Source organism: Tursiops truncatus, chromosome 3, assembly GCF_011762595.2.
Source record: "Tursiops truncatus isolate mTurTru1 chromosome 3, mTurTru1.mat.Y, whole genome shotgun sequence".
Lineage (NCBI taxonomy): Eukaryota > Metazoa > Chordata > Mammalia > Artiodactyla > Delphinidae > Tursiops > Tursiops truncatus.
Window position 1 is genome coordinate 162,040,629 of NC_047036.1, and position 23,793 is coordinate 162,064,421.

Here is a 23,793-nt window from a genome sequence, read left to right on the forward strand (position 1 = left end):
AAAGAAAGGGGTGCTGAGACAAACATTTGAGAACTGCTGATATAGAAGAGTGGTCCAATCCAGCCCTATGCCTGTTTTTATAAATAAAGTTTTATTGGAACACAGCCACACCCACTCGTTAACATAAAGCTGCTTTTCTGGTGCAATGTCAGAGTGGAAGAGTTGAGATAGAGGCCATTTGGGCAACAAAGTTGAAAATATTTACTCTCTGTTCCTTCAAAATAAGAAGTTTGCTGATGACTGACGTAGAATAATGCATTTAATCATCACAAACAGTTCTATTACTAGTTCCCGCTTACAGATGGGAAAAACAGAGGCACAGACATGTTAAGTCATTTTCTTAAGGTCACACAGCCAGGGGCTTGGTACCCCTTCTTCTGGTACCCCAGTGTTCCTTGAGAACAATCCCTCTCTCCTTATCTGCGGGTTTTCTGCAATTCTCTGAAGCCCCTTCTTGGGAGAAGCGGGAGCTGCCTTTTCAGGCCAAAGAAAGGCCTTTCACCTCAACTTGAACACGGGGTATAACTGGCCTTTTGCTCACCTGAATCAACACAGCTCTCTGACCTCCTAATTTTACTAACTACAGTTCTGTGGCTATCGACTATATTCACAGAACCATTCACAGAATAGGTAGGGAGGTGAGGCCCTGGGGGTGGGGGCAGCGGGGTTGGGGGGTCCTCTACCACCTTCATCTTTGGGGCCAGCTTCTGGAAGCCTGGAGTGGGACTGTCTCAGCAGGCGCATTGTGGCCTGATGGAAAGACATGTTGGGTGGGGCTGAAGGTGGAGGGAGGGCAGACTGTCAATCCCCTCATAAGAAGCCCATCCCCACCTCTACCTCTGATATGCTGCCTTCACCTTGAACCGGCCATGACCATCTTTTGCCACCTATCGGCTGCTCTGAACTCTGATCTCTAGGATTCCCCAATGACTGCTGGTAACTTAGGGGCATCTCAAGAAAGTCTGTGAAATGGGATACAGCTTGGGGTGGAGCCCATCAGAAGCAGCTTCTTGGGTGCAGGTAGGTGGGGTGAGAGTGCCAGAGGCCTCAGGAAGGGCTCACCTCCCACGGGGGGAAAACTCCCTGGGCACAGGGTGTCTGAGCTGGGTTTCCAGGTACCTCCTCCAGGGTGCTTCCAATAGGAGTTTTGCTAATATGTGGGGCCTCAAATGTACTCACTGGGGTCTCACTTGCCAGATCATGTAGGATGGTCATCCAGGAAGGCTTATCATCCAGGATGGTTGCTTTAGGTACAACCTGGCCTGCGGAAGCAGCAGCAGGCAGACTGTGGAACCCCCGGAGGGCTGCGGGTAGAGGCATGGGCTGGTCAGTGTCTTTTTTTTTTTTTTTTTTTTTTGTGGTACACGGGCTTCTCATTGTTGTGGCCTCTCCCGTTGGGGAGCACAGGCTCCGGACGCGCAGGCTCAGCAGCCATGGCTCACGGGCCCAGCCGCTCCGCGGCATGTGGGATCTTTCCGGACCGGGGCACGAACCCATGTCCCCTGCATCGGCAGGCGGACTCTCAACCACTGCGCCACCAGGGAAGCCCTGGTCAGTGTCTTTGGCTTTAACTTTCTTGCAAAGAGTGCTGGCTGGGGAGCTACAGCTTTCTCATCCTTAGCCACTTTCAAAGCGCCTCCTTCCATGGTTTCCCCAAAGAGACCCGGGGAGTACTTTGCAGAGAATATAAAGACCATTCCAATCCAGAAGCCCTTTGATTCAACTTTTTTTTATTATTTTTTTTTTCTTTTTGAATGTCATGCAATAATTCACAGTCCCAAGCCCACAGTTTTCAAACAAGGTAGGAAAAAGGAAAAAAGAAGCAAAGGAAATCGGTGGTGTTTTTTTTTTTTCTTTTTTCTTTTGTTATTTCAAGCAGGACCAAATGTCAGAAAAAAATGCTTCTTTTCTCAATCATTAATTTTTTTGTCCTTTTAAAATTGTTTATTTTTTTTAAATTGATTTCTGCAGGCAGTTATAGTAGGGTTTGGTATAACCAGCAAGCACTCCTGTGTGTGTCTGAGAACGTGTGTGGGGTATGAGTGTGTCTGGTGGAGGTCTGTGTGGGACGCTGGGTTTCCTCTTCGCTTCCGGCTTCTCGCCACACACGGGCCACCAGCTCGCGTTCACCAGGGAAAGGAAAGATTCAGTTGAGATGATAAAACTCATCAATAGAAGCAATTTTTTTCTCCCCGTTTTTCTTTTAAAAATGTTTTTTTTTTTTTTTAATTTCCATTTTCCCCAAGGTTCTCCAAAAATGGCTGAGTTAATTAGAATCCCTTGGCTGTGTGGTTTGTCTGCCCCCGAGGGACCCCGTCGTGGGGGGTCGGGGCTGGGTGGGGGGCGCAGTAGCAGCCCAGGAGCGGCTTGTCCGGCTGAGGGTCTTTGCGGGACACCCTGGTGTGTCCTGGCCCTAGGGACTCCCTCCAGAGGCCGGGGCCGTCCAGCTGGTCCTCTCCTGGGCCCTCCCGGGCCTCCCACCGTGTGCTGGGCAGGTGGCAGCGAGGTGGCCCCGCGGCCGGTGCGGCTCCTCCCCGGGGGGGCGTGTGCGTGGGGTGCGTGGGGGGGGCCGGGCGGGCGCGGGTGCCACCTCGCCCGGGCTTAGCACCAGTCGTCGTCGTCGGTCTCGCTGTAGGTTTCGTGCAGGCCTTTCCGGGAGCCCGGCCCACGGGGCCTGGCCAGTCCGTGGGCCGGGTAGTAGCCGTTGGGGAGTCGCCGGCCGTGCCTGGAAGGCGAGGCGCAGGCCGGGCCAGCGGCCCGGGGAGTCCTGGGCGAGCACGCGTGGCGCGCGGGGGGCGGCGCGTCGTAGGCGGCGACCCGGGGCTCCTCCCCGCCGCCGCCGCCGCCGCCGCTGCCCAGGCCGTCGGGCTCGTCGTAGTCGGAGCCCCGGTAGTAACCGTGGTGCCGGGGGACCGGGGGCCCCTCAGCCGCGTGCGCGCCGGACGCCGGCCACCGCGCCCCGCCGTGGCGACACGCTCTGGGGGACTCGCTCCTGGCCATGCCCGGGACCCGCCGCTCCATCGTTGGCGAGCGGCTGCTGCCGTGGCCCCCCGTGGGCGGCCGCTCCCCGGCCAGGGGCTCAGCCGCGGGGCCCGGGTACCTCCGCGGGCCGCTGGGGGCCGCCCGGCTTGGCCGCACCGCCGGCTGCTGCTGCTGCTGCTGTTGCTGCGGGGGACCCGAGCCGCCGGCCTTACGGATCACGGGGGAATAGGACACGTGTGGCCGGGGGGTGGAGGGGGTCTGGGGGAGCTGGCGGCGTCCCCGCCGCGGAGTGCTGGTACCAGATGTTGAGGGGGCTGGGCTTCCACTTACGGAACTACTGCCCTACACGAAAATTGAAACAAAGGAAATCAAAAAAAAAGATACACCAAAATCAACCAGGAGACGGGAGGAGACACAGAGGACGGAAGGGTGAGGACCGAAGGAAAACCAAAGGACAGGAGAGGCACCGGGAGGAGAGGGGGACACAGGACATTCGAATGGAAAAAAAAAGGAGAAAAGCAACAGCCACAGGGAGGATGAGGGCAGGAAGAGGCGGAGGAGGACGAGGGTGGGGGGGGGAGTGGGAGAGACAAGGAGGGAGGGGGAAGTCGAAAACCAACACAACAAAGTGAAAAGAGAAATGAGAAATGGAGTTTTGTAAGTTTGGGGGTTAAAATAGCAGAAGTTTAAAAAATTACTCACAGGCGTCCAGAGGACAGAAATCATAATCGAAACAACAACAGAAAAAAAACGGAAGCCGGGTTAAAGGAAAGCAAAAGGCAGCGGGGCAGCCAGCATGGTCATGAGTTGTAAAGACTACGCTGGCCAGAAACTCAAAACGTGATCCACAACCAAAGAGGAAGCAGCTGCGGGCAGGGAGAGGGTGGCAGGCGGGCAGGGAGGCTGGGGGTGCAGAGTGGGGAGCCAGAGTGGCAGGGGGCAGTGTTCACCCCTGCCCGAGCCCAACCCCCTGGCTTGGGGAGCCCACTCCATGGTGGACAGGGTCAGAGGTCACAGCAGCAGTGGGGACCCTGCCCAGAGTGGCTGTGGGGTGTAGGCCCCCTCCTCTCCCGGGTCCCAGGGGCTCGGCTCAGGGGTACCTCCTGCCACACCCACCTGCCGGTGTGCCATGTGCTCTCGGCCCTCACTGGGTGAGCGGGACCAGCGCTGGTCCCGGGCCCGGGTCCGGCCGTGGTCAGGCCGCTCCTGGGCGTAGCGCTCCTTGTCTGGGGGCGGGGGGTGGTGGTGGTGGTGGTGGTGATGGTGCTGCCGATGCTTCCGGTCCTTGGGCCGGCCCCGCTCCTGGTCTCGCTCCTTTGATGGCAGGTCCCCAGACTGGGTGGTCATGCTCAGGTCTGTCCCCAAGCCTGGGCCAGACGGGGTCAGACAGATAGACAGATGGCTTTGAGGGAGGGGTGGCATGGTCTGTGCACATGGGAGACTACCAAGGGGCTCTAGAGAGGGGCACCTTCCCCTGGACCACCCTGGACCAAGGACGGCCTGGTGGGTGCTGGGAGGGGGGTCGGTCCCCAGGTTCTGAGCAGCAGCTGTTACCGCTTGGTCCCTTTGGTCTCGTCCAAGCCTTTCTGTCTTTTCTCCTTCAGTGTCTACCCCACTCTGCCCTCTGTCCTATCTCCCCTCCTCTGTCCCCTTATACAGCCTCCGGTCCCTGGGCCCTGCAGGGCGACCCACCTGTGTCCACGTCCGTGTAGCGGCCCAAGGAGCGCTCGGAGGCGCGGTGGCTGCGGTCTCTGCGCCGCTGGTGGTGCCGCTGGTTCTCTTCGGGTGGCACCCTCTCCAGGGAGTAGTCGTCCAGGCGCCGGGCCTTGGGGCCCAGCACGGAGGCCGAGCGCTTCATGGGGCTGGTGTCTGAGATGGTCTGGGGGGGACAGGCCGGCAGACGGGGTCAGCGGCTGGCACCAGGGAGTCCCGGTCTGTCCTGCCCCATCGGCCACCAGTGACTGCGGTGTGACCGTCCAGGGCGGGGGTCGGGGTGGGGGCGGCCGTGGGCCTCAGGTCCTGATCAACCAGAGCTCCAGGACTCCTCTGTCACCCCCCAGGCTCATCCTGGGTTCTGGCCAGGAGGCCCCATTCTATACACCTCCTGCTGGGACAGGCAGGCCGACCGAAGGGCAGAGCTTCCCCCATTCCAAGTGCAAAGCTGGGAGCCCCGGGCCGGCGCTCGCCCTGCCTGCTCTCCAGGGCGAGTGAGGAGCCTCTGCCTCTCCTCGCTGTCAGGCCTACGCGCCCAGGGCCAGGCACCCATGTCACCGTCCTCCTTGGCCAACTGGGCCTGGACTTCTCTGACCACCTGAGTCTGGCCTCCGTAAGGAGCCCTTGAGGGGCTGCCCTGGCATTTGAGGCCCCGAGGGACCTGCTCTCCTCATCCTTGGCCTGCAGCCTGGGGGCCTGCATGTGCTGCACCCACTGGGTCCAGCTGGGTTCTCTGTGGCTCGGAGAGGAGAGGAGGAAGACGGGGCAGACATTGCCCAGGGCCTGGCCCAGCTAAGGGGGCAGCGGTACTGCCCGAGGAAAGAGTTTTAAGGAACACAGGGCTGCGGGACCAGAGGTTCAGGGGTGGTGTTAGGGGAAAGAGCCCCTGAGAAAGTGGGCCAGGCAGGGCTGCAGGTCAGACTCCTTGGAACGTTGGATCCCCTGGCTTGGGGGCTCTGAAGAGAAGGGGGTGGTGGAGGGGGAGGGAGGAGGGGGGCGGGGCAGGGTCACTCCTTCAGGGCACACGTGGGGCACACAGAGAACACAACACATGAGGATGGGGCTCCACAGGGGGGAAGGGGGAGGGGTGCAGTCTGCAAAGAAAGGGTGGGGTCCGAGGACAGGGAGAGATGACAGGACTCCCACGAGGGGGGGTGGGCGGGAAGAGGGGGCCGGAGCCCAGCTGGGCGGCGGGCGGGCGCGGTACATACACTGAGGTTATTCCCACGTGGCCGGCCCCTTCTCCTCTGTCACAGCCCCACGGGATGGTGCACACAGAAAAAACAGAAAGAAGGAAATAAATATAAAAGCTGAGAGGGAGAGTGGAGAGGTGGTAGATGGAAGAGATGCCAGGGCCGGGGAGAGGAACCTGAGGGGGAGGAGAAGGGGGAGGGAGTGAGAGGTTAAAGTCCCCGGTGGTGTGTGGGCGACCCCAGGCCCAGCCGGCAGTCCTCCCATGAGCACAGAGGAGACAGACAGGAGACACCACAGACAGATGGCAAAGGCACGAGACGGACAGATGGGACGGCGTGGCTGCAGGCCCCTGGCCCTGAGCTTTGCCTCATGCAATGTGCCCCAGCCTTGGCTCTGCTGACACTCAAAGCTTTGGGGAGGGGTGGCCGTCGGCTGGCTCGTCCCACCCGTCTCCTGGGGCCCAGCAGCTCAGTCCTGCTGGGTGGGTGGGTGGGGTGGGGGCCCGTCAGGACGGGGCTGGGTAGCCACATGCAGGGTGAGTGCCCCCCGCCCAAGTTCCCAGCAGTCAGAGGCCAGGCCCCTGGGTGACCCTGGCCCAGCCAGGCACAGCACAGCCTCCCACCCCGTGCAGATGTCACGGCACAGCACACGGGCAGCCCGCCACCGTCAGACATGCCGCCCCGCCTCTCAGGCTGGGTGGGCAGCCAGCCATGCTTCTGGCTCTGGCCCCTTTGGCCCCGTGGGCCTGGGGCAGTGGGACACCCCCCCCGAACCCCCCGCCCACCCGAGCCCTGCAGCTGGGTAAAGCAGCCACACGCAGGCACACATCGGGCGCACACACACCTGCTCCTCCCCAGCGGCCCCCACAGAGACCAGACAGAGAGACGAACCCCAGCTGCCCCCGGGCCCACCCCAGACTCCGCCACCAGGTCCTAGGACCCGCCAAGTTCCCCAGAGCGTGCGTGTACACGAGCACACACATCCGGGTATGTGCGAGCGCGTGTGCGCGTGCGTGTGTGTGTGCATGAGTGTATGTTCTTGATTGCTCTCACCTGGGCCAGACACACCACCTCCCACACCCCCTCTGCAACCTCCACGTCCTGCTGCCTCAAGTACCCCCAAACGGGGCAGAGACAGACCACCTGGCGGCGGCCACGGTACCCTGCCCCAGGGGAACCCCGCCCCCTCTCAGCCCTCCGTCAAGGAGGACCTAAGAGGACCAGGGCCTCCAGGGGCTCCAGGTGTGGCCTGTAGGGGCAGTGGGGCCTGCACACTGCTGCCGAGGGTGCAGGACGCCCGCCCAGCCCTGGGTCCCTGGGCTCCGTGGGGAAGCAGAGACTGCAGAGGCCAAGTGCAGCCCCCAGCGTGCTGGGTGAAAGCCCTCACCTGGTTCTCGGCGGGGAGGCGGGGCATGGAGGTGGCCCGGGCCTGGCCCTCCATGGGGAGGTAGTGCTCACTGTCGGAGTAGCCGTCTCTGCCCATCTCTCGCATCTCCACAGACTGCGGGGCAGATGGCGAGGCCGGGTGAGCCCCAGGGCCTGACACGTGGACCCCGGGGGTGGCCCGGGGTGTGCGGAGCTGCAGGTGGGGGGGGCCCAGACCCCTCCTTCTTGTCCTGCCCGGGCCTGGGAGCCATGGGGGCGTGGGGGGGTATGGAGGCACCTGAGAGTTGGGCTGGCTATTGGGCATGTCCGTGGGGGGTCCTCGCTCCGGGCTCCACGTGCCCGTCTTCTGGAACATCTCCTGGGCCCGCTGGGTCACCCAGGATGGGCTTTCCTTCATGCCGCTTTCGTGAGCCATCCTGTGTGGGGCACAGAGACCAGGGTGGTGGTGGGCACTCCGGGGGCTTTCACATCCGACCAGCACCCCCGTTCCCCTGCCTCCTGGCCAGAGGGACACTCACAGGCCTCCTCCTGGGTCCAGCTGGGTGGAGGGGAGGGCATTCTGGCCGGGCGCCCCCTCCTGCGTTGGAGATGGGGGTTCCATGCGCTGGAACATGAGAGGTGTCCGGTTCTGGGGAAGCAGAGAGCAGTGTGTGTGCACAGGGGACAGGTGGAGGAGGGCGCCCCAGGCTCAGGGTCTGGTCAGGGCTGCAGCGGCGAGGCTATGCTTAGCCCACCCCTGGGGTGAAATCCCAGGAGTCATTCTTGACATGCCCCCCCACCCCAAAACGCACACACACTCAAGTCTGATCCATCAGCTAGTCCTCAAGACTCTTCCTTCCAAATCCATCCATAACTGGATCACTTCTTACCACTCCACAGCCCACATCCTGGTCCGGCCTCATCAGTTCCGGCCTGGACCAGTGCAGTTGCCTCCTCTCAGGTCTCCCAGCTCCAGCCCTTACCCCCCACGGCCACTAGAGGGTACCTGTGAACACCTGCATGAAGTCACTTCCCTCCTCTACTGAGGAGCCCCCATGGCTCCCACATCACTCTGAGCAAAAGTCAAAGGCCCACTAGGCCCTGCATAATCTGTCCTGTCACCTCCCCACCCTTGTCTCCTCCCACTGCCTCTTGCACACTCTGTTCCACCATATTGACTTCCTTACTGTTCCCTGAACTCAAACTCATGGTCCTGCCTCAGGGCCTTTGCACTGGCTGTGCCCTCTGCCTGAAACACTCTCCCCCTAGGTATCTGCTTGGCTCCCTTTCCTCTTCCTTCAAGTCTTTCCTCAGATGTCACTTCCTCAGCGAGGCCTCCCCTGACTACCCCTTTCAAATCACATTCCCTCCCCTGCCCCCGATTTTTCCCATGGTACTTAGCATTTTCTGCAATGCTATGTAATTTAATCATCTGTCATTGTTGGCATTCCCCCAACTGGAAAGTCTGCTCCACAGGGATTCTGGTCTGCTTTGCTCACAGATGCACCCCCGGAGCTGAGAACCATGCCCGGCACACAGTAGGTGCCCAATAAGTGTTGATGGAGCAGATGAGTTAATCCAGGCTACGTCTCCTTGGCACTGTGCTACTTCTCAGTGACCTGCCTTGGAGCCTGGCCTCATCCCACTGTTCTGGTTGGTCCTCATGGTGACAAGGAAGCCACTGTCTCCCAGCCTGGATGTCCCCAGAGCGATGGACATAGCAGGGCAGGGCCATCAGGGCTGGGGCCGTACCTGCTCCTCGCGCATGGCCTGCAGCTTCTTGGCCTTGCTTTGCCGGTAGTACTCCATGATCATCATGGCTGCATAGATCTTCCCCACCGTCAGGTCCGTGGCTGGGGGCACAGGGTGAGCTCACTGTGGGTGGGGGCCCCTGTGTGCACCAGCCCTGCCGTCCCTGGACCTCCTCTTTCCCTCCCCCTCCATCCTGGTGGGACAGAGCCTGAGGCCAGGCCGGGCCTGGCTCTTACACTTGTGAGGGGTGACCAGCAGGTCCAGCGTCTTCTGGGACAGGTTGGGCCAGATGGCCATCATCTCCTTCCGCAGCTCAGCGTCCATCTGTTGTTTGTCGGCTCCGCCTGTGGGTGGGCACAGAGAGGCATCAGCCGGCCTCTGGGGCAGCCGCAAAGCCAGTGGTTCCTGTTGACCCAAGCTCTGGGGTCCTGGTTCCCAGCGGGCCTGACCCAGAGCAGTCTAGTCCTCAGCAGGGCCAGGGCCTTCGAAAGACCATGCGGGGGACAGTCCAGCTTCCTGAGGGGCCAACCTGGTTCCCACTTACCAGCTGCGTGACCTGGGTGTTAGTCTTCTGTGCCGTGCCTCAGTTTCCCCATCTTCAAAATGGGGGTGACGGCAATACTACCCGCCTCACTGCGTTGTTTGAAGATCAAAATAGTTAATGTACAGCATTAGGATGCTGTCTGCTGTAGGGAGCCTGGGGTAAGCCTCAGGGAGCAGTCCTGATAGAGGACGTTCTCCCTCAACCGAGTATCCCCTCCCGTGAATGTTGACCTTGGACAGAGCCAAGCCCTGGCCCCTCACTCCAGCCATGGTGGTCATTAAGGTTCTTTAGCAGCCATTTCTGGTCCCTCCTGCCCGAGTGCACGGGAGTGTGGCCCTTCCTGGCCCCTGGGGTTGACCAGGGCCATGGGATGAGTTCTTGCCCGTAAGGTGTGAGCAGGGTGAGGCCCCACTTTGGGCATTAAATGGGCAGTGCAGGCCCCTCCTGAGTTCTCATTCCCTCTGTCGCAGCGGCTGGTAATGTTGGGGACAGTGGTTGCCCCCTCACGCCTGGTCCCTGAGTGACTGACGCACAGAAGCCCCTGCTGACCCCGGAAGTTCCCACATAATGGAAGTGGGAAGCGAATCTTTGTTGGTTCAGGACCTTGGGGCTGTTTGTTACAGAGCACATCCTCATCCATTCTAACTGATACACCAGCTTGGCCCTTGCTTCTACTCCTGTTTCACAGCCCCAAACAGGGGCTATTCTAAATATTTACCAGCTGGTAGGAGAGGGACACTGATGACAGAGCTAGAGCAAGGGCCTGAAGGATCCCTGCTGGACCAAATATTAACCCTGTGGTTGCTGGATTATGGGAGGAGATCTAGGGGAAGGGCAGGAGCCGGCTGCCAGCCAGTAGATAACTACTGCAGTGTTTAACAACCATCCATGGGGGCCTGTGGCTGAGTAGCTGGACCGCCCAGACAGCCTCAACATCCCCCTTTGCCTCCATTCCCCGTCCACCTCTTGTCGCCCAGCATCTGCCGTCTTTGTCCCTCCTTCTCCCACTCCTCCATTTCCCGGGCCCAGCCCGGAGCTCCCTCTGGAACCCCTGCCCAGCTTCTCCTTCTCAGCAGATGTGGGTCAAAGCACAGACATCTGCCAGGCACTCCGTGGAGCTCTCGCTCATCTTCCCCCGTGTGACTCTGGAGACGGATGCCTTTATTTTGAGAAAAATCCTTCAGAAGGGCGTTTTTGCAAGTCAAGCTCAGATCCTGTTCCAGAGTGATGATATGGAGGCGGTGGGGAGCTGAACTGCCTGGACCGGTGTAATCGCTTCTGCCAGGTCGCCTTGCTCCTCCCACAGCCACCAGAGGGCGCCCAGGGACACCTGCATCAGTCACCTGCCTCGTCTGCTCAGAGCCCTTCAAGGCTCTCACCTCACCCAGGGTGATCCCTCGAGTCCACAAGGCCCTGCATGATCCGCCCTCATCTCCTCTACTTTCCCCCTTGCTCACTCTGTTCCAACCACACCAACCTCCTCGTTGCTCAGCAAACACGCCAAGCACCGTCCTGCCTCAGGGTCTTTGCATGGGTTGTTTCCTCTGCCAGGATGGTTCTTTCTACAAATATCTATGTGGTTCCCTCCCTCACCTCCTTCAGGTCCCTGCCCAAACCCTTTATCAAAGAGGTCTTCTAGCTGCCTCCCAACCTAAAACAGCTGCCCCTCCTTCGATGCCCTTTTCCTGCTTTATTTCTCTGGTCTTTATCATCTCATGCTATTGTTCAACACATCACCACTAGGGGGCACGGTCCACGGTCTGGTCTCTCTTTTCGCTGCTGGTGGTTGCAGGGTCTAATGATACAAGGGACTGTGGTCACTGGAGCCGACCTGCATGGGTGTAGGGGTGATTGGCGGGCCTGGACACAGGTTGGGAAGTTGTGGAAGATCCTTGGGAAAATCATCTGTGTAGCTGGGTTCTCAACATACTTGACACCAACCTATGACAGTTTTATTTTTTTCCTCTAGGGAAGCAGTTGGAATTAATAGCTAAGTCTCGTGTCCACTGTAGCTAAGTGAGGTGCCTGGGGTCTCTGTGGGTCCTTCTCAGAGACACGGGAAGGGAAACAAGAGAACATGACATTCTTGTGAAAAGTCACTTTCTCCTGACAGCTTACATGTTTCCTGTTTCTAGTGAAGAAAAGGAAGATACCTATTGTTATGAACTGAATTGTGTCCCCCCCCCCAATTCATGTTGAAGTCCTAACCCCCAGTGTAACGGCATTTGGAGATGGGGTCTTTAAGGAAGTAACTAAAGTTACATGAGGTCATGAGGGTGGCCCCTAATTCAATAGGACTGGTGTCCTTATAAGAAGAGAGAGATAGACACCAGGGATGCACATGCACAAAGGGAAGGCCATGTGAGGACACAGCAAGAAGGCGGCCACCTGCAAGCTGAGGAGAGAGGCCTCAGGAGAAACCAAACCCTCTGGCGCCTGAATCTTGGACATCCAGTCTCCAGAACTGTGAGGAAATAAATTTCTGTTGTTTATGCACTCAGCCTCTGATATTTTGTTATGGTGGCCAGGGCTGATTAAGATAGCTGCTCTTGGCATCTGAATTAGGTAAGGCCAAGGTTTCTCACCCTGTCAGCGCTGTCGACACTTGAGGCTCCATCATTCTTGGTTGTGGGGTCGTCCTGTGCATTGCAGGGTGTTGAGCAGCGCTCACTTACCCCAGTCCTGACAACAAAGCCTGTCCCCAGACGTTCCCAGGTGTCCCCTGGTGGATAAAACTGCCTCCAGTTGAGAACCACCTTAGACTCTTTCTGCTTTAATTCACTGGGAGATCTTGCATTCAGGACTGTCGTTCACATTTAAAGAAAGGGCAAGTCCTTAGGGGATTCCAAAGTGGCCCTCCCCTGGGGTCATGAGATCTGCTCAAGGCCACATCTCAGGTTTACTCCTCCTCCAGGTACAGAATTGTTAACACCGGGGTTCCCAGGGACAGAGGGCTCCCTGGTATGCAGGCATCAGTCCCCCACAAACCAGCTGTGTCCCGGAGTTTATCGCCCGAAGGGTCCTCCCCTCTCCCACATCACTCTGCACACCTCTGGTGAACGCTCTCTGTTGCAGGGTCTGTTCCGTGCACCCTGAGACATTCCCTGGCCCCTACACACCAGATACCGTGAGCACCAGCCCTCTCCCAGTTGCGACAACCCAAACTGTCTCCAGACATTGCCAATGTCCTCTGGGGGCAGAATTACGCCTGGCTGAGAACCCCTGACTTAGGGTTTAACCCCTGACCTGGATCTACAACCTCTGACCCTGCTCTTTCTTTTCCATAACATGTCTCGCTTTTGAACACGTTACATATCTACTTATTTATCGTTGCCTGTTTATTTGTTGCCTCTTTCCCCACAGCCCCACAAGGGCCAGAGGTTCATCTGTCTTTCACTGCCACATCCCACGTGCCAAGGACAGAGCCAGGCACACAGCGGGTGCCCAGTGGATGTTCTCATTCAGTGAGCTGATAATGCAGGCAGGTGAAAGCCCTTCAGCTCCCACCAGGCCACCCCAGAACCTTCCAGGCCATTGCAGAACCCACCTCCAGACAGAGCCTGGTCTTTGAGGGTATTAAAGGACGAGACAGTGGCCTTTTGGCTGGTCAGCCACGTGGAGTCCTGAAGGAGAGTCCGGGCCGGCCCGGACTCAGGGAATGCTGGACAGCTGTGGAGATTCTGCTACTGGCTGGCTGAGGCCTGTCTCTTCTCCACACAACCCTCCACTGCTGTCCACAGCTGTTAGCACGCAGGTGGCACAGTGTTTATAAAGCTCTCCCTGCAGGCTCTCAGCAGAAGCCAGAACGTTAGCTTGAGGCTGGGGAGTTTTAAAAAAACTTTTATTTTATATTGTAGTTTTTTTTTTTTTTTTTTTTTGTCCACGCCGAGTGGCTTGTGGGATCCCCAACCAGGGATCAAACCCCAGGGCCCTGGCAGTGAGAGCGCCAAGTCTTAACCACTGGAGCAACAGAGAATTCCCTGGAGTAGTTGATTAACAATGTTGTGTTAGTTTCAGATATACAGCAAAGTGATTCAGTTATACATATACATGTATCTATTCTTTTTCAAGTTCTTTTCCCATTTAGGTTATTACAGAATATTGAGCAGAGTTCCCTGTGCTCTATTGTTGGTTATCAATTTTTAATATAGCAGTGTGTATATGTCAACGAGGCTGGGGATGTTGGATTTTGATGTGTTAACTGGGTTTACGTTCGTTCAGGTAGGTGGCTGGCTCTGTCCTCATCACCTTCTGGTTGGGGTGGGGAACAGGAAGGCAGTGGGGGATGAAGGGACACAGCCCAAGCCCCTTGGGGGAGGTTTCAAGGATCCAGACACAACGTCTAGAAGAAAAAGAAACATGACGACAGAGGATTTTTTTCCCCAGGCAAGAATGAGATTCTTCTGAAAGGAGAGAACAGAGGGGTGAGTGGGAAGGAGACAGAGAAGAGGAAGGACAGACACAGAAGGGACACAGATAAAACAGATAAGGAGACACAGAAGGAGACACAGAAGGAGACAGATAAGCAGAGGGACCTGCTCTCTTTCTCTCCCAGCTAAGATGGGCCTCACAATTTTTGAAGAATCTGAAGGATCACTGAGGTTAACCCACTCCTCCATGTTACCCCCTGCCTGCTGGAAAGGAACTCAGTGTGTTTAGAAGCAAATTCAGTGTTGAAAAAAAGTGTGTTGTACTCTCAGCTGGCCCGAGACGTGATTCTGTTGAAATGGCTGTGACTGTCAGCACTGTTAGAACTGTTGTCCCCAAGCTCTCGGCTGAACTTCCTTGACTCCAGAGCTGTGCCCCATGGAACTGTGGGAGGTGACAGGACGGGGGTCCCTGGCTCACAGATGCTGGGGGCGTGACCCTCTGGGAGCTGAGTAGGGTCTCGGGTATGAGTGACAATGACAGCCAAGTGGCAGGCACATCCCCAGAGTCCTTGAAATCCTCACGTGGGGAATCTGGTGAGTGTCCTAAAGGCTGGACTTGCTAAAGTCCCACAGAAGGGGTTCTTTTTTTAAATATATATATTTATTTTATTTTTGGCTGTGTTGGGTCTTTGTTGCTGCGCGCAGGCTTTCTCTAGTTGTGGTGAGTGGGGGCTACTCTTCGTTGTGGTGCATGGGCTTCTTGTTGTGGTGGCTTCTCCTATTGCGGAGCACGGGCTCTAGAGCACAGGCTCAGTAGTTGTGGCACACGGGCTTAGTTGCTCCGCGGCATGTGGGATCTTCCCAGACCAGGACTTGAACCCGTGTCCCCTGCATTGGCAGGCAGATTCTTAACCACTGCACCACCAGGGAAGTCCCACAGAAGGGGTTCTGTGCCATAAGAGACAACTCAGCAGGTCTGGGTTGTCCAAACCTTGCACATTCCAAAGGAATGACTGGTTCTTTTTTTTTTTTTTTTTTTTTTGTGGTACGCAGGCCTCTCACTGTTGTGGCCTCTCCCGCTGCAGAGCACAGGCTCCGGACGCGCAGGCTCAGCGGTCATGGCTCATGGGTCCAGCCGCTCCGCGGCATGTGGGATCCTCCCGGACTGGGACACGAACCCGTGTCCCCTGCATCGGCAGGCGGACTCTCAACCACTGTATCACCAGGGAAGCCCCAGGAATGACTGGTTCTTGACCAGCTCCTGGAAGATAACGTCTAAGTCCTAGAGTGTCCTGCCTGATAAGAGTGTTTTTGTTTACCTGGGGGCCTGGGGCCAGGCCAGATGGTTTATCCTAGCAATGTGATTTATGGTGGGGGCCTTGAGTCACGTGGTATCAGCGTGACCTATAGAGGGGCTGGAGGCTGAGCAACTAAGGTCAGCCAGGCTTACAACGACCAACTCCCAATAAACACACTAGACACCAAAGTTCAGGTGGGCTTGGATGGTTGGCAACACTGCATACATATTGTTACACATCATTGCTGGGAGAAGTAAGCAGTGTGCATGTGACTCCACTGGAAGGGAGTGGAAGCTCCCTCTTGGTCTCTCCTGGACCCTGCTTCATGTGCCTGTTTCCTTTGCAGACTTTATCTTTTTTTTTTTTTTTTTGCTCTGTGTGGGCCTCTCACTGTGTGGTCTCTCCCGTTGCAGAGCACAGGCTCCGGACGCACAGCCTCAGCGGCCATGGCTCACGGGCCCAGCCGCTCCGCGGCATGTGGGATCTTCCCGGACCGGGGCGCGAACCCGTGTCCCCTGCATCGGCAGGCGGACTCTCAACCACTGCGCCACCAGGGAAGCCCCTTTGCAGACTTTAATCTGTATCGTTTTGCTGTAATAAGCCATAACGGTTAGCAAAACAGTTCTGAGTCCTTCTAGCGAATCACTGAGCCCAGGTCTTGGGTTATCTTCAGACCCCTGAACACAGGTCCCCAGAGGGAAACAGCAGCTGGGATTCAAAGGCATTATGTACCAAGAGTAGGTGCACTGTTAGACCCATTTTACAGAACTGTGGCAGGCAGAAATCTAAAGTTGCTCCTTCTTTCCCAGCAAAATTCTGGTTATTCAATCAAATGCTTGGGACTTCCCTGGTGGTGCAGTGGTTAAGAATCCGCCTGCCAATGCAGGGGACACTGGTTCAATCCCTGGTCTGGGAAGATCCCACATGCCACGGAGCAACTAAGCCACAACTACTGAGCCTGCGTGCTACGACTACTGAAGCTTGCATGCTCTAGAACCTGCGTGCCAAAACTACTGAGCCCCCATGCTGCAACTACTGAAGCCTGTGTGCTGCAACTACTGAGCCCACGTGCTGTAACTACTGAAGCCCGTTTGCCTAGAGCCCATGCTCCGCCACAGGAGAAGCCGCCACAATGAGTAGCCCACGCACTGCAATGAAGAGTAGCCCCCACTCGCCGCAACTAGAGAAAGCCCACAGGCAGCAACGAAGACCCAACGCAGCCAAAAAAAAAAAAAATTAAATCAAATGCTAGTCTAGGGACTGCTATGAAAGGACTCTGCAAATGTAATTAAAGTCCCAAGTCAGCTGACTGTAAGCTGATCTGGGTGGGTCTGACCTAATCAGGTGATCCCTCTAAAAGCAGACCATTTTCTTTTCTTTCTTTTTTTTTTTTTTTGCGGTACGCGGGCCTCTCACTGTTGTGGCCTCTCCTGTCGCAGAGCACAGGCTCCGGACGCGCAGGCTCAGTGGCCATGGCTCACAGGCCCAGCCGCTCCACGGCATGTGGGATCTTCCCGGATAGGGGCACGAACCCGTGTCCCCTGCATTGGCAGGCAGACTCTTAACCACTGCGCCACCAGGGAAGCCCCAGACCATTTTCTTGGCAGCAGAAGAAGTTAGAGTGATTTGGAGCACATAAAGAATTAGATACATCCCTGGGAGCTAAGTGTAACCTCTGGCTAAAAGCCAGAAATGAAACAGGGACCTCAGTCCTACAGCCACAAGGAACTGAATTCTGCTAACATCTAAAGGAGCTTTGGAGTAAATTTTTCCTCGGAACTTCCAGAGAAGTTCTAGAGAAGGTGGCCTCGCCACCTTGATTTTGGCCTTGTGAGACCCTGAACGGAGAGCCCAGTTGAGTCCACCTGGACTTCTGACCTACCTAACTGTGAGCTAATAAGTAGGTGTGTTTTAAGCTGTTAAATTTATGGTCATTTGTTATATGGCATAGCTAGCTAATACATGCGCTGAGGCTCAGAGAGGGTGAAGTCTTCTGCCAAGGTTTACAGTTGAGGACAGGGAAGGTAGGTGGGCAAGGTGAGTCCACTTTCCCACGTGATTACAAGGAAGCTGCCGCCCACACTTCTGCTTCCTCACCTCCCTGGGTTGGAACCTCCACCAGCTTCAACCATGCTGATGAGCAAACAGTCTGGGGCAGGCAGTGCCACAAAGCGGACAGAACTTGGGCCCCCGCTGGCCATGTGCACCGAGATGCTTGGCGAGCCTGGACCACTTGCCTCTGACTTGTTGCATGAGAAAGAAACTTACGCTGTGTGGAGACAAGTGGCACTTATGCTGTCCCCTGAGTCTCGGCCTCACTCCTGATTCTTTCTCACTCCATTTGGGGGCACCTCTGCTCTCTCTACCTTCATCTGCATGTTTCCTGGCTCTCATAATGTCTGTCCTCAACGTGCCCCGCCCCTTCACTGGGCACTGTCCCACTGGAAGCTGCTGGTCTCCTTCCCTGAATGTCCCCACTCCGAGCAACTTCCAGTCTTGTCTCCTTCTCCCCCTCTTCTCCCCAGGGCCCTGGAAAGAACATGTGTCCCTAAAGTGCAGTCTTCCTTCCTTATAGCCTCCCAGGGGCTTCAGCTGGGTGGAGTCCTGGCCTCTCTCTTCAGCCCCTGATTCCCAACCCTCTTCTGGACGATGGACACAGCCCTCCACCAGCTACTCTCCCAACTTCCTTCTCTCTGGTGGCACATGTGCTGCTCTCTCTGCCCTGCTGTCCCGTCAGCTGTCAAGTCACATCCACTCTACCGCCAGGCCTCAGAAACCCACTCCAGGCAGGAGGGCCATGACCCCTCCACCAGAGCTGCCCTGGTCAAAGTGACCAGTGGTGACCTGGCACAGGATCCGCTAGTCACTCTTGGTCCTCATCTTCCTCAGCTGCTGGGCAGCACCTGACACACTGGCGACGCCTTGTAGGAGCCTGAGTTGCCTTGGTCTCCACCCACCTGCCTGGCCACCTTTAATGCTGGGGTGGCCCCAAGCTCAGTCTTCGGGGGTCTGTCCATCCACTCATCCCCTTGGAGAGCTCGTCCAGTCTCCTGGCTTAAAAGCTGCCAGCATCTGATGCCTCCTGACGCTACATCTTCAACACAGCCAGGAAGACTCATCCCCTCACTTCCTTCAGAACCTTCTCGGGGGGCCTCCACCAGAAGTGTAAGTTGGAGAGCCTCCTGCCTAGCCACCATCTTCATGTGTCACCTCCAACACCAACCTCCTGCCCTCCCTTTGCCCCAAACCTGCCCCTGCCATCTCTTCTGTCTCAGGGCACGGCAGCTCCACCCTTCACGCACCGGGGCCCCAGCCCCTGGGGGTGGCCTCGTTGCCTCTTTCCCTCACACCCCACATTCCATGCATCAGCATCTGGTCCTCCTGACTCCCAGGAAATATCCAGAATCTGAATATTCCATATCCCCTCCTTCCGAGCCGCCACCCTGTGTTCACATGAGTTATATCAGGCCTCCTCCTAGCTTCTCTCCACTGTGGTTAGAGGGAGTAGGTGCCTCCTCTGCTCTCGAGGCTGCTTGGTACCCCCATGAACAGAGTGCAAGTCAGTTCAACATAGCCCCAGGTGGGGGGAGGGGCTCTGCACCCGCTGGTCCCTCTGTCTGGAGCGCTTCCCCCCCAGGTATCCACGTGACTCCTTCACAACCTCGCTGGGGAGGCCTCCCCCCCACTGGAAGTGTAACCCGCATCCTCCAGGCTTAGAGCGGCGTCTGGCACACAGGAGGGAAGCTCTCAGTATCTGCTGAGCAGGTGAACGGCTCAGCCCTCCGAGGCCCTGGCTCCACCCACCCTGCCCCACCTCTCTGCTCCCGTTCCTGCCCTTACCCTTGGCGATCTTGATATCCAGGGCTGTGCGGATCAGAGCCATGAGGGTAGAATTGAAGTGGACGGTGTTGTCATCGGCAACAGGCAGATCCATCCGCAGGAGCCTCTACAGAAAACCAAAGGCAAGGGCAGTCATTCCCAGGCACCCCTCCCGGATCCCGTGAGCCAGACCCACCCTACCCAGGGAGCCCCAGGAAGAACTCTGAAGGCAGCGGCTAGGGTGCCCCCCACCCTCAGGTTACCTGTCCCGGTGTTCCATTTCCTGATTGCCCTCGCTGGCTCCCTCAGGGAGGGCACTGGGGGCTCTCCTATGCTGCGGAGCCCCTGCCCGTTCCTCGCCCGCCTGCTGGACCCTAGGGCTGGCATTTCCAGGGTTGGCCCACATCCTTGCCCTGCCCCAGAGTTCTTCTGGACAGCTCCGTTCCATTCTGACCCCAAAGAAGAAGAGTACAAGCCAGATCGCAGCAGACATGCAGCAGCCAGGCAGAGGGGTCCATTGCCGCAGCCGCCGGGGGGGCCGCTGGCTCTCCACCCCCAACCCCTGGCTCGGCCCAGACCAGACCAGATGGCCACAGACCGCATCATTCCTCCGAGAAGCGGCAGGCAGGCGACTCCCCCTGCTGATGGGGCGGGCCCCTCGCGCAGCACATGCAGCGAGGCCATGACACACAGAACAGCGGACAGGGGCGCATGCAGACGGAATCTCGAGACTCATTCATAGCTCCGTGGAAAGTGTATCTCAGGGGCATTTCCGGATCTTGGCTCTCTGTGCAATGGCAGGGGGAAGGGGTGAGGGAGGTGTTCCCATGGCCCAGGGAAGAAAAGATTCCCTGTATCCCAGGCAGGGGCTCTGTCCCCCATGCTTGGTGGCGTGGGAGAGGATGCTGGGCTAGCGTGCACCAGCCCAGGCTGAGGGGGCACGGAGATGGAGACTGATGTTCACCAGAGGATTCAGACACGGGTCAGCAGGAAACACAGGGTTGGAGATGGCAAAGGGGATGGCAGACTCAGAGCCGAACACAAGAGATGGGTGGAGGCAGGGTGGGGAGGGAGATGGTAGACAGAGAAACACATACACACTGGGCCACTGTGCACAGCTGTGCAGGCTGTGCACTGCACAAAGGGCTCCCCATCTTAGAAATCATGGACTTGTGTATTTAAATGACAACTTCCCAGCTGATAGTGGAAAAGTGTCTTGCTCTCCTCACACTGGTGGATTCCAATTGTTTTCCCACAAAGTGTTCTGTGCAAAGGATGTTCATTTCAAATGTACACAAAGGTGCCTTACGGACCCGTGGCAGCCCTGCACAGAGACCAGGAAGGGAAGGGCACTCTCTCCCTCTCTCTTGCACACGCTCACACACACACCCACACTCGGCCAAGGAGAGACCAAGAGAAGGACAAAAGAAAATTAGAGAAGCGACAGGTACATGGTAGTAAGGCTGGTGGGGCCATCTCCTGGTCTCGCCTGGGAAGAAGGAGTTCATGGAGGGAAGAGGACGAGGAATGAGGTTGTGGGGAGGTGGTTACACGAGGCAGGAAGAAATGGGATGGACAGAGGGGAGGGAGGACTCTTGTAGACAGAGGAGGCCAAGGTGGATGGGTGAATGGAATGATGGGACCATTTTTTTTGGGGGGGGAGGGGCTGACTGTAAAGGTCATCTCTGAACTTCTAGTGGATGAGTTAGGGGGAACAGAGCATCTGTCCTTGGGTGCCAAGGGAGATTCCGGGACGGGGTCTAGAGGGGTGGCCCGGCCCAGCCGCCTGGCGGCTCCTTCAGACAGCATGCACCACCCCCCCGGTCGGCCATGGTGCCTGCCCGCCCCAGGCCCCCGCCAAGGCAGCGTGCATGGCCTGCGTCAGGGTGCCACGGTCCAGGGGTCCAGCTGCGGCCCGCCTGCCCACTCTGGAACAATGGAGAGGCATGTTGGGGTGTCTTGGAGGGAGATGGGTGGCTTAAGGACAGGAAGACTGGGGAAGCAACTCCAGGGGGGAGGCGGGGGAGGAGAGGCTCTGGGTGCTCCCCGGGAAATCTTGGATCCCCCAAGGCCCTAGGTCAGAGATCAGCTTCAGGTGTGTGTGTGTGACCGTGAGACCTGGGGGCTCAAGATACAAAAGATGGGGTCCAAGCCCCTCCCTGCAAGGCACCTGCCCAGGTCTGGGCATGGGGGCCGCTCTGGGCTCACTGGCGACCCCCACCTCCCAAAGGGTGTCCAATTTGGTTCCTGGGGGACCAGGTGCGAGGGGACCTGGGGCTCCCCTCACCCTCCCCCCGGCGTGTCGGCCATAATAGAGTCTCAAAACACCAAGACACACTGATCAGAAAGGACGGACACAGTATACTGCTTAGAATCAAGGGATGGTCATGATTCATTTACTCAAGGAGGAAAGGGGAAAAAAAGGAAAAAAGAAAAAGAAAAAAAAGAACAGTAATGCTGGAAAAAGAGACTCGGCTGGTTGTTCCTGGTCAGCACTGAAAAATCCCCAGTGCCCGGACATTGGTGGTCGGCAAGGGTTAGACTACCTTGTAAGCTACTCTGGCCGGACACTTCTTCCCCAGACCCAGGGGCGGAGACATGTGTCTCAGCATCTGATACATGTCCGGGTAAGGCATGCGGCCCCTGGCAGCACCGAAAACAAAAACGGGGGTGGGAACGGAGAACCAAAAGAAGGGTGGGTGGAGGGAGGGGAAGAAAAGGAAGGAAAAAGAAAAAACACACAAAAAAAAAAAAAAACCCAAAAAAGCAAAACAAAAAAATCACACGAGCCGAAAAAATAGAGAGAGAAAGATGCAGAGAACGATAAAATAGGTATTTCAAATAAATGGAAAAGAGGAGGGAAAAAATGGAAGAGGTCATTAAAAAAAAGATTATTTCACTGCTTACGAGCAGGGAGAGAGAGAGAGAGAGAAGAGAAAAGTCAGATTCACTTTTGACTCTGGGCTATGGTTCTGGTGGAATGTGGACGGAAGTGGGGGCTTCTCACTTGGAAGCAACGCTTTGGTTCAGTGTCATTTAAAAAACTGGGTCAAGTTCTCTGGTTTGGCTGAGGCTGGTCTCTGAGGGGGCCTAGATGGGGAAGAGGGGCCAGGGCAGTGGAAGGAGGGCTGGGGGCTTTGGGAGGCGAAGGGTGGAGGAGGGGAGAGTGGAGGAGATGGTGGTGGGGGGGGTCAATGCAAAGTTACAGTCCCCCCGGATGTGTCTGATTTGGGGTGCCGTTGAGACCCCGGGATGGGCAGCTTCAGCTAAGAGCAAGCAGAAATGGCTGAAGGGAACGGAGAGATATATGTTCCATGCTTCATCAAGTCTATGTGACTGCATTCTGTTGGCTAAGTTTTCTAGTTTAGTGCAAAAGAGAGAGATGGCTCTGTTTTTTAGATTATATATAAATATATATATATATATGAAATATATATATTGAAGAACCCCAAGCCACACTCATTCCATGGATGCTAGCAGGTTTTAGTGGAAATCAAACCTTGCAAGCAACCCTATGAGGACATTTCTTGCCTAAGCCGAGAGGGGGAGATATTACGCGCAATAAACTGTACATATCCTTATAATGAATCCGACCGCTGAAAGGAGAAGAGAGGGGATTAGTGGAGGCACGGGGTTAAGCTGCGTTCACACTGGCTCCCCGTGCACACAGTGAGGTCATGATGCCAGGGGCTGGGGACCCCCTGGCTTAGAGTAGGGGAGATGTGGGATGAGTGAAGGTCCCTGAGATGTTCCCAGACACTCACAGACCCTGGGGCAGAGGGTTTCATTTGGAGTGGGTTGGGAGCTCTGGGCTGGGGGAACCTCCCCCAGGGCTCTCTGTGTCTCCCTCTTCCACAATCTGGATGGGCTACACTGGGGGCTGGGGGGGCTCGTGGAATAGAGGACAGGGGGACAGCATCCAACTGCTGTGACCTAAAATCAAAAGAGGAAGAGTTAGGAACCAGCTGAAAGTCAAGCCCCAGCCCCGCAGCTCACCCCAGCCTCTTGGTCTCATGGAGGGTTGTCCGGGGCTGAAAGAATGGCAAGGATCGACTCCACCCCACCTTCTTCGTGAGGCTCCCCTCTAGTGTTCAGGCTGCCGAGGGCCCCCATTTAATGCTTTCTCAGGCCCCAAGCTCAGCCTGAACTAGAATCCTCAGTTTGTGGTTGGTGGGCTCTGAGCATCAGGATGGCACCTCTGAGCATCCTGCAAGGGCTTGGTGTTGAGCGGGCACTCAATACACTTGAGCAGGGTGGAGACCACCCTTGGAAACCATCACCTGTCAACCAGGAGGGGGCACTCTTGTGCCTACGGAGATGGGAGAGCTCACTCCCTTCGTGACCATGAAGATGCAAGGACCAGCAAGGTTCTGTGTCCTCTCCCCTGGCCTTGTGTGACCACCTGCTCCAGGGTCCTGGGATCGCAATGGGAGCTGGGTTCCACCACTCTGATCTTGCAGCCAATTCTGTCTGCCAAGGTTACTAAACCAGCCCTTCTCCCCATACTGCCAGGAGAAATGAGGCTGAGAGGCCTCTGGCTTCCTTCCTGGGGCCTGGATAACGTGTCCTCACCATCTGGAAGCCTCACAGTGGCGGGGGCAGGAGAGACTCATAGGAGGTGAACTCATGGTGGATCCCCTCCCTCGTCTCCCAGAAAACCTGGGGTTTGGGCAGCAGTGGTACCCAAATCATTTAATCCAGGATGTGTGAGGGTGCTGATTCTCATCTTTTTTTTTCTAGACTGATCCTCCTGAAAT

General features: G+C 56.9%; 1 protein-coding gene across 7 annotated transcripts in view; it reads right to left on the reverse strand.

The window, feature by feature from the left end:
- Window positions 1-1,710: 1,710 nt before the first annotated feature.
- Window positions 1,711-23,793, reverse strand: part of CACNA1A (calcium voltage-gated channel subunit alpha1 A) — a 322,020-nt gene continuing 299,937 nt past the window's right edge. For 2 of the 7 annotated variants that reach the window (XM_073803167.1, XM_073803173.1), the window contains 11 exons: window positions 22,801-22,969; window positions 19,058-19,163; window positions 9,242-9,349; window positions 9,006-9,106; window positions 7,793-7,902; window positions 7,552-7,690; window positions 7,276-7,389; window positions 5,907-5,942; window positions 4,675-4,861; window positions 4,099-4,349; window positions 1,711-3,324 (listed from right to left, as the gene is read on the reverse strand). In XM_073803167.1, the coding sequence (XP_073659268.1) occupies window positions 2,602-3,324; window positions 4,099-4,349; window positions 4,675-4,861; window positions 5,907-5,942; window positions 7,276-7,389; window positions 7,552-7,690; window positions 7,793-7,902; window positions 9,006-9,106; window positions 9,242-9,349; window positions 19,058-19,163; window positions 22,801-22,969 (2,044 nt within the window). In that variant the 3' untranslated portion in view covers window positions 1,711-2,601. Of the gene's footprint in view, window positions 3,325-4,098; window positions 4,350-4,674; window positions 4,862-5,906; window positions 5,943-7,275; window positions 7,390-7,551; window positions 7,691-7,792; window positions 7,903-9,005; window positions 9,107-9,241; window positions 9,350-19,057; window positions 19,164-21,582; window positions 21,680-22,535; window positions 22,633-22,800; window positions 22,970-23,793 lie in introns of all 7 variants that reach the window. The other 5 variants (XM_073803170.1, XM_073803169.1, XM_073803172.1 and 2 more) reach the window with 5 other exon arrangements.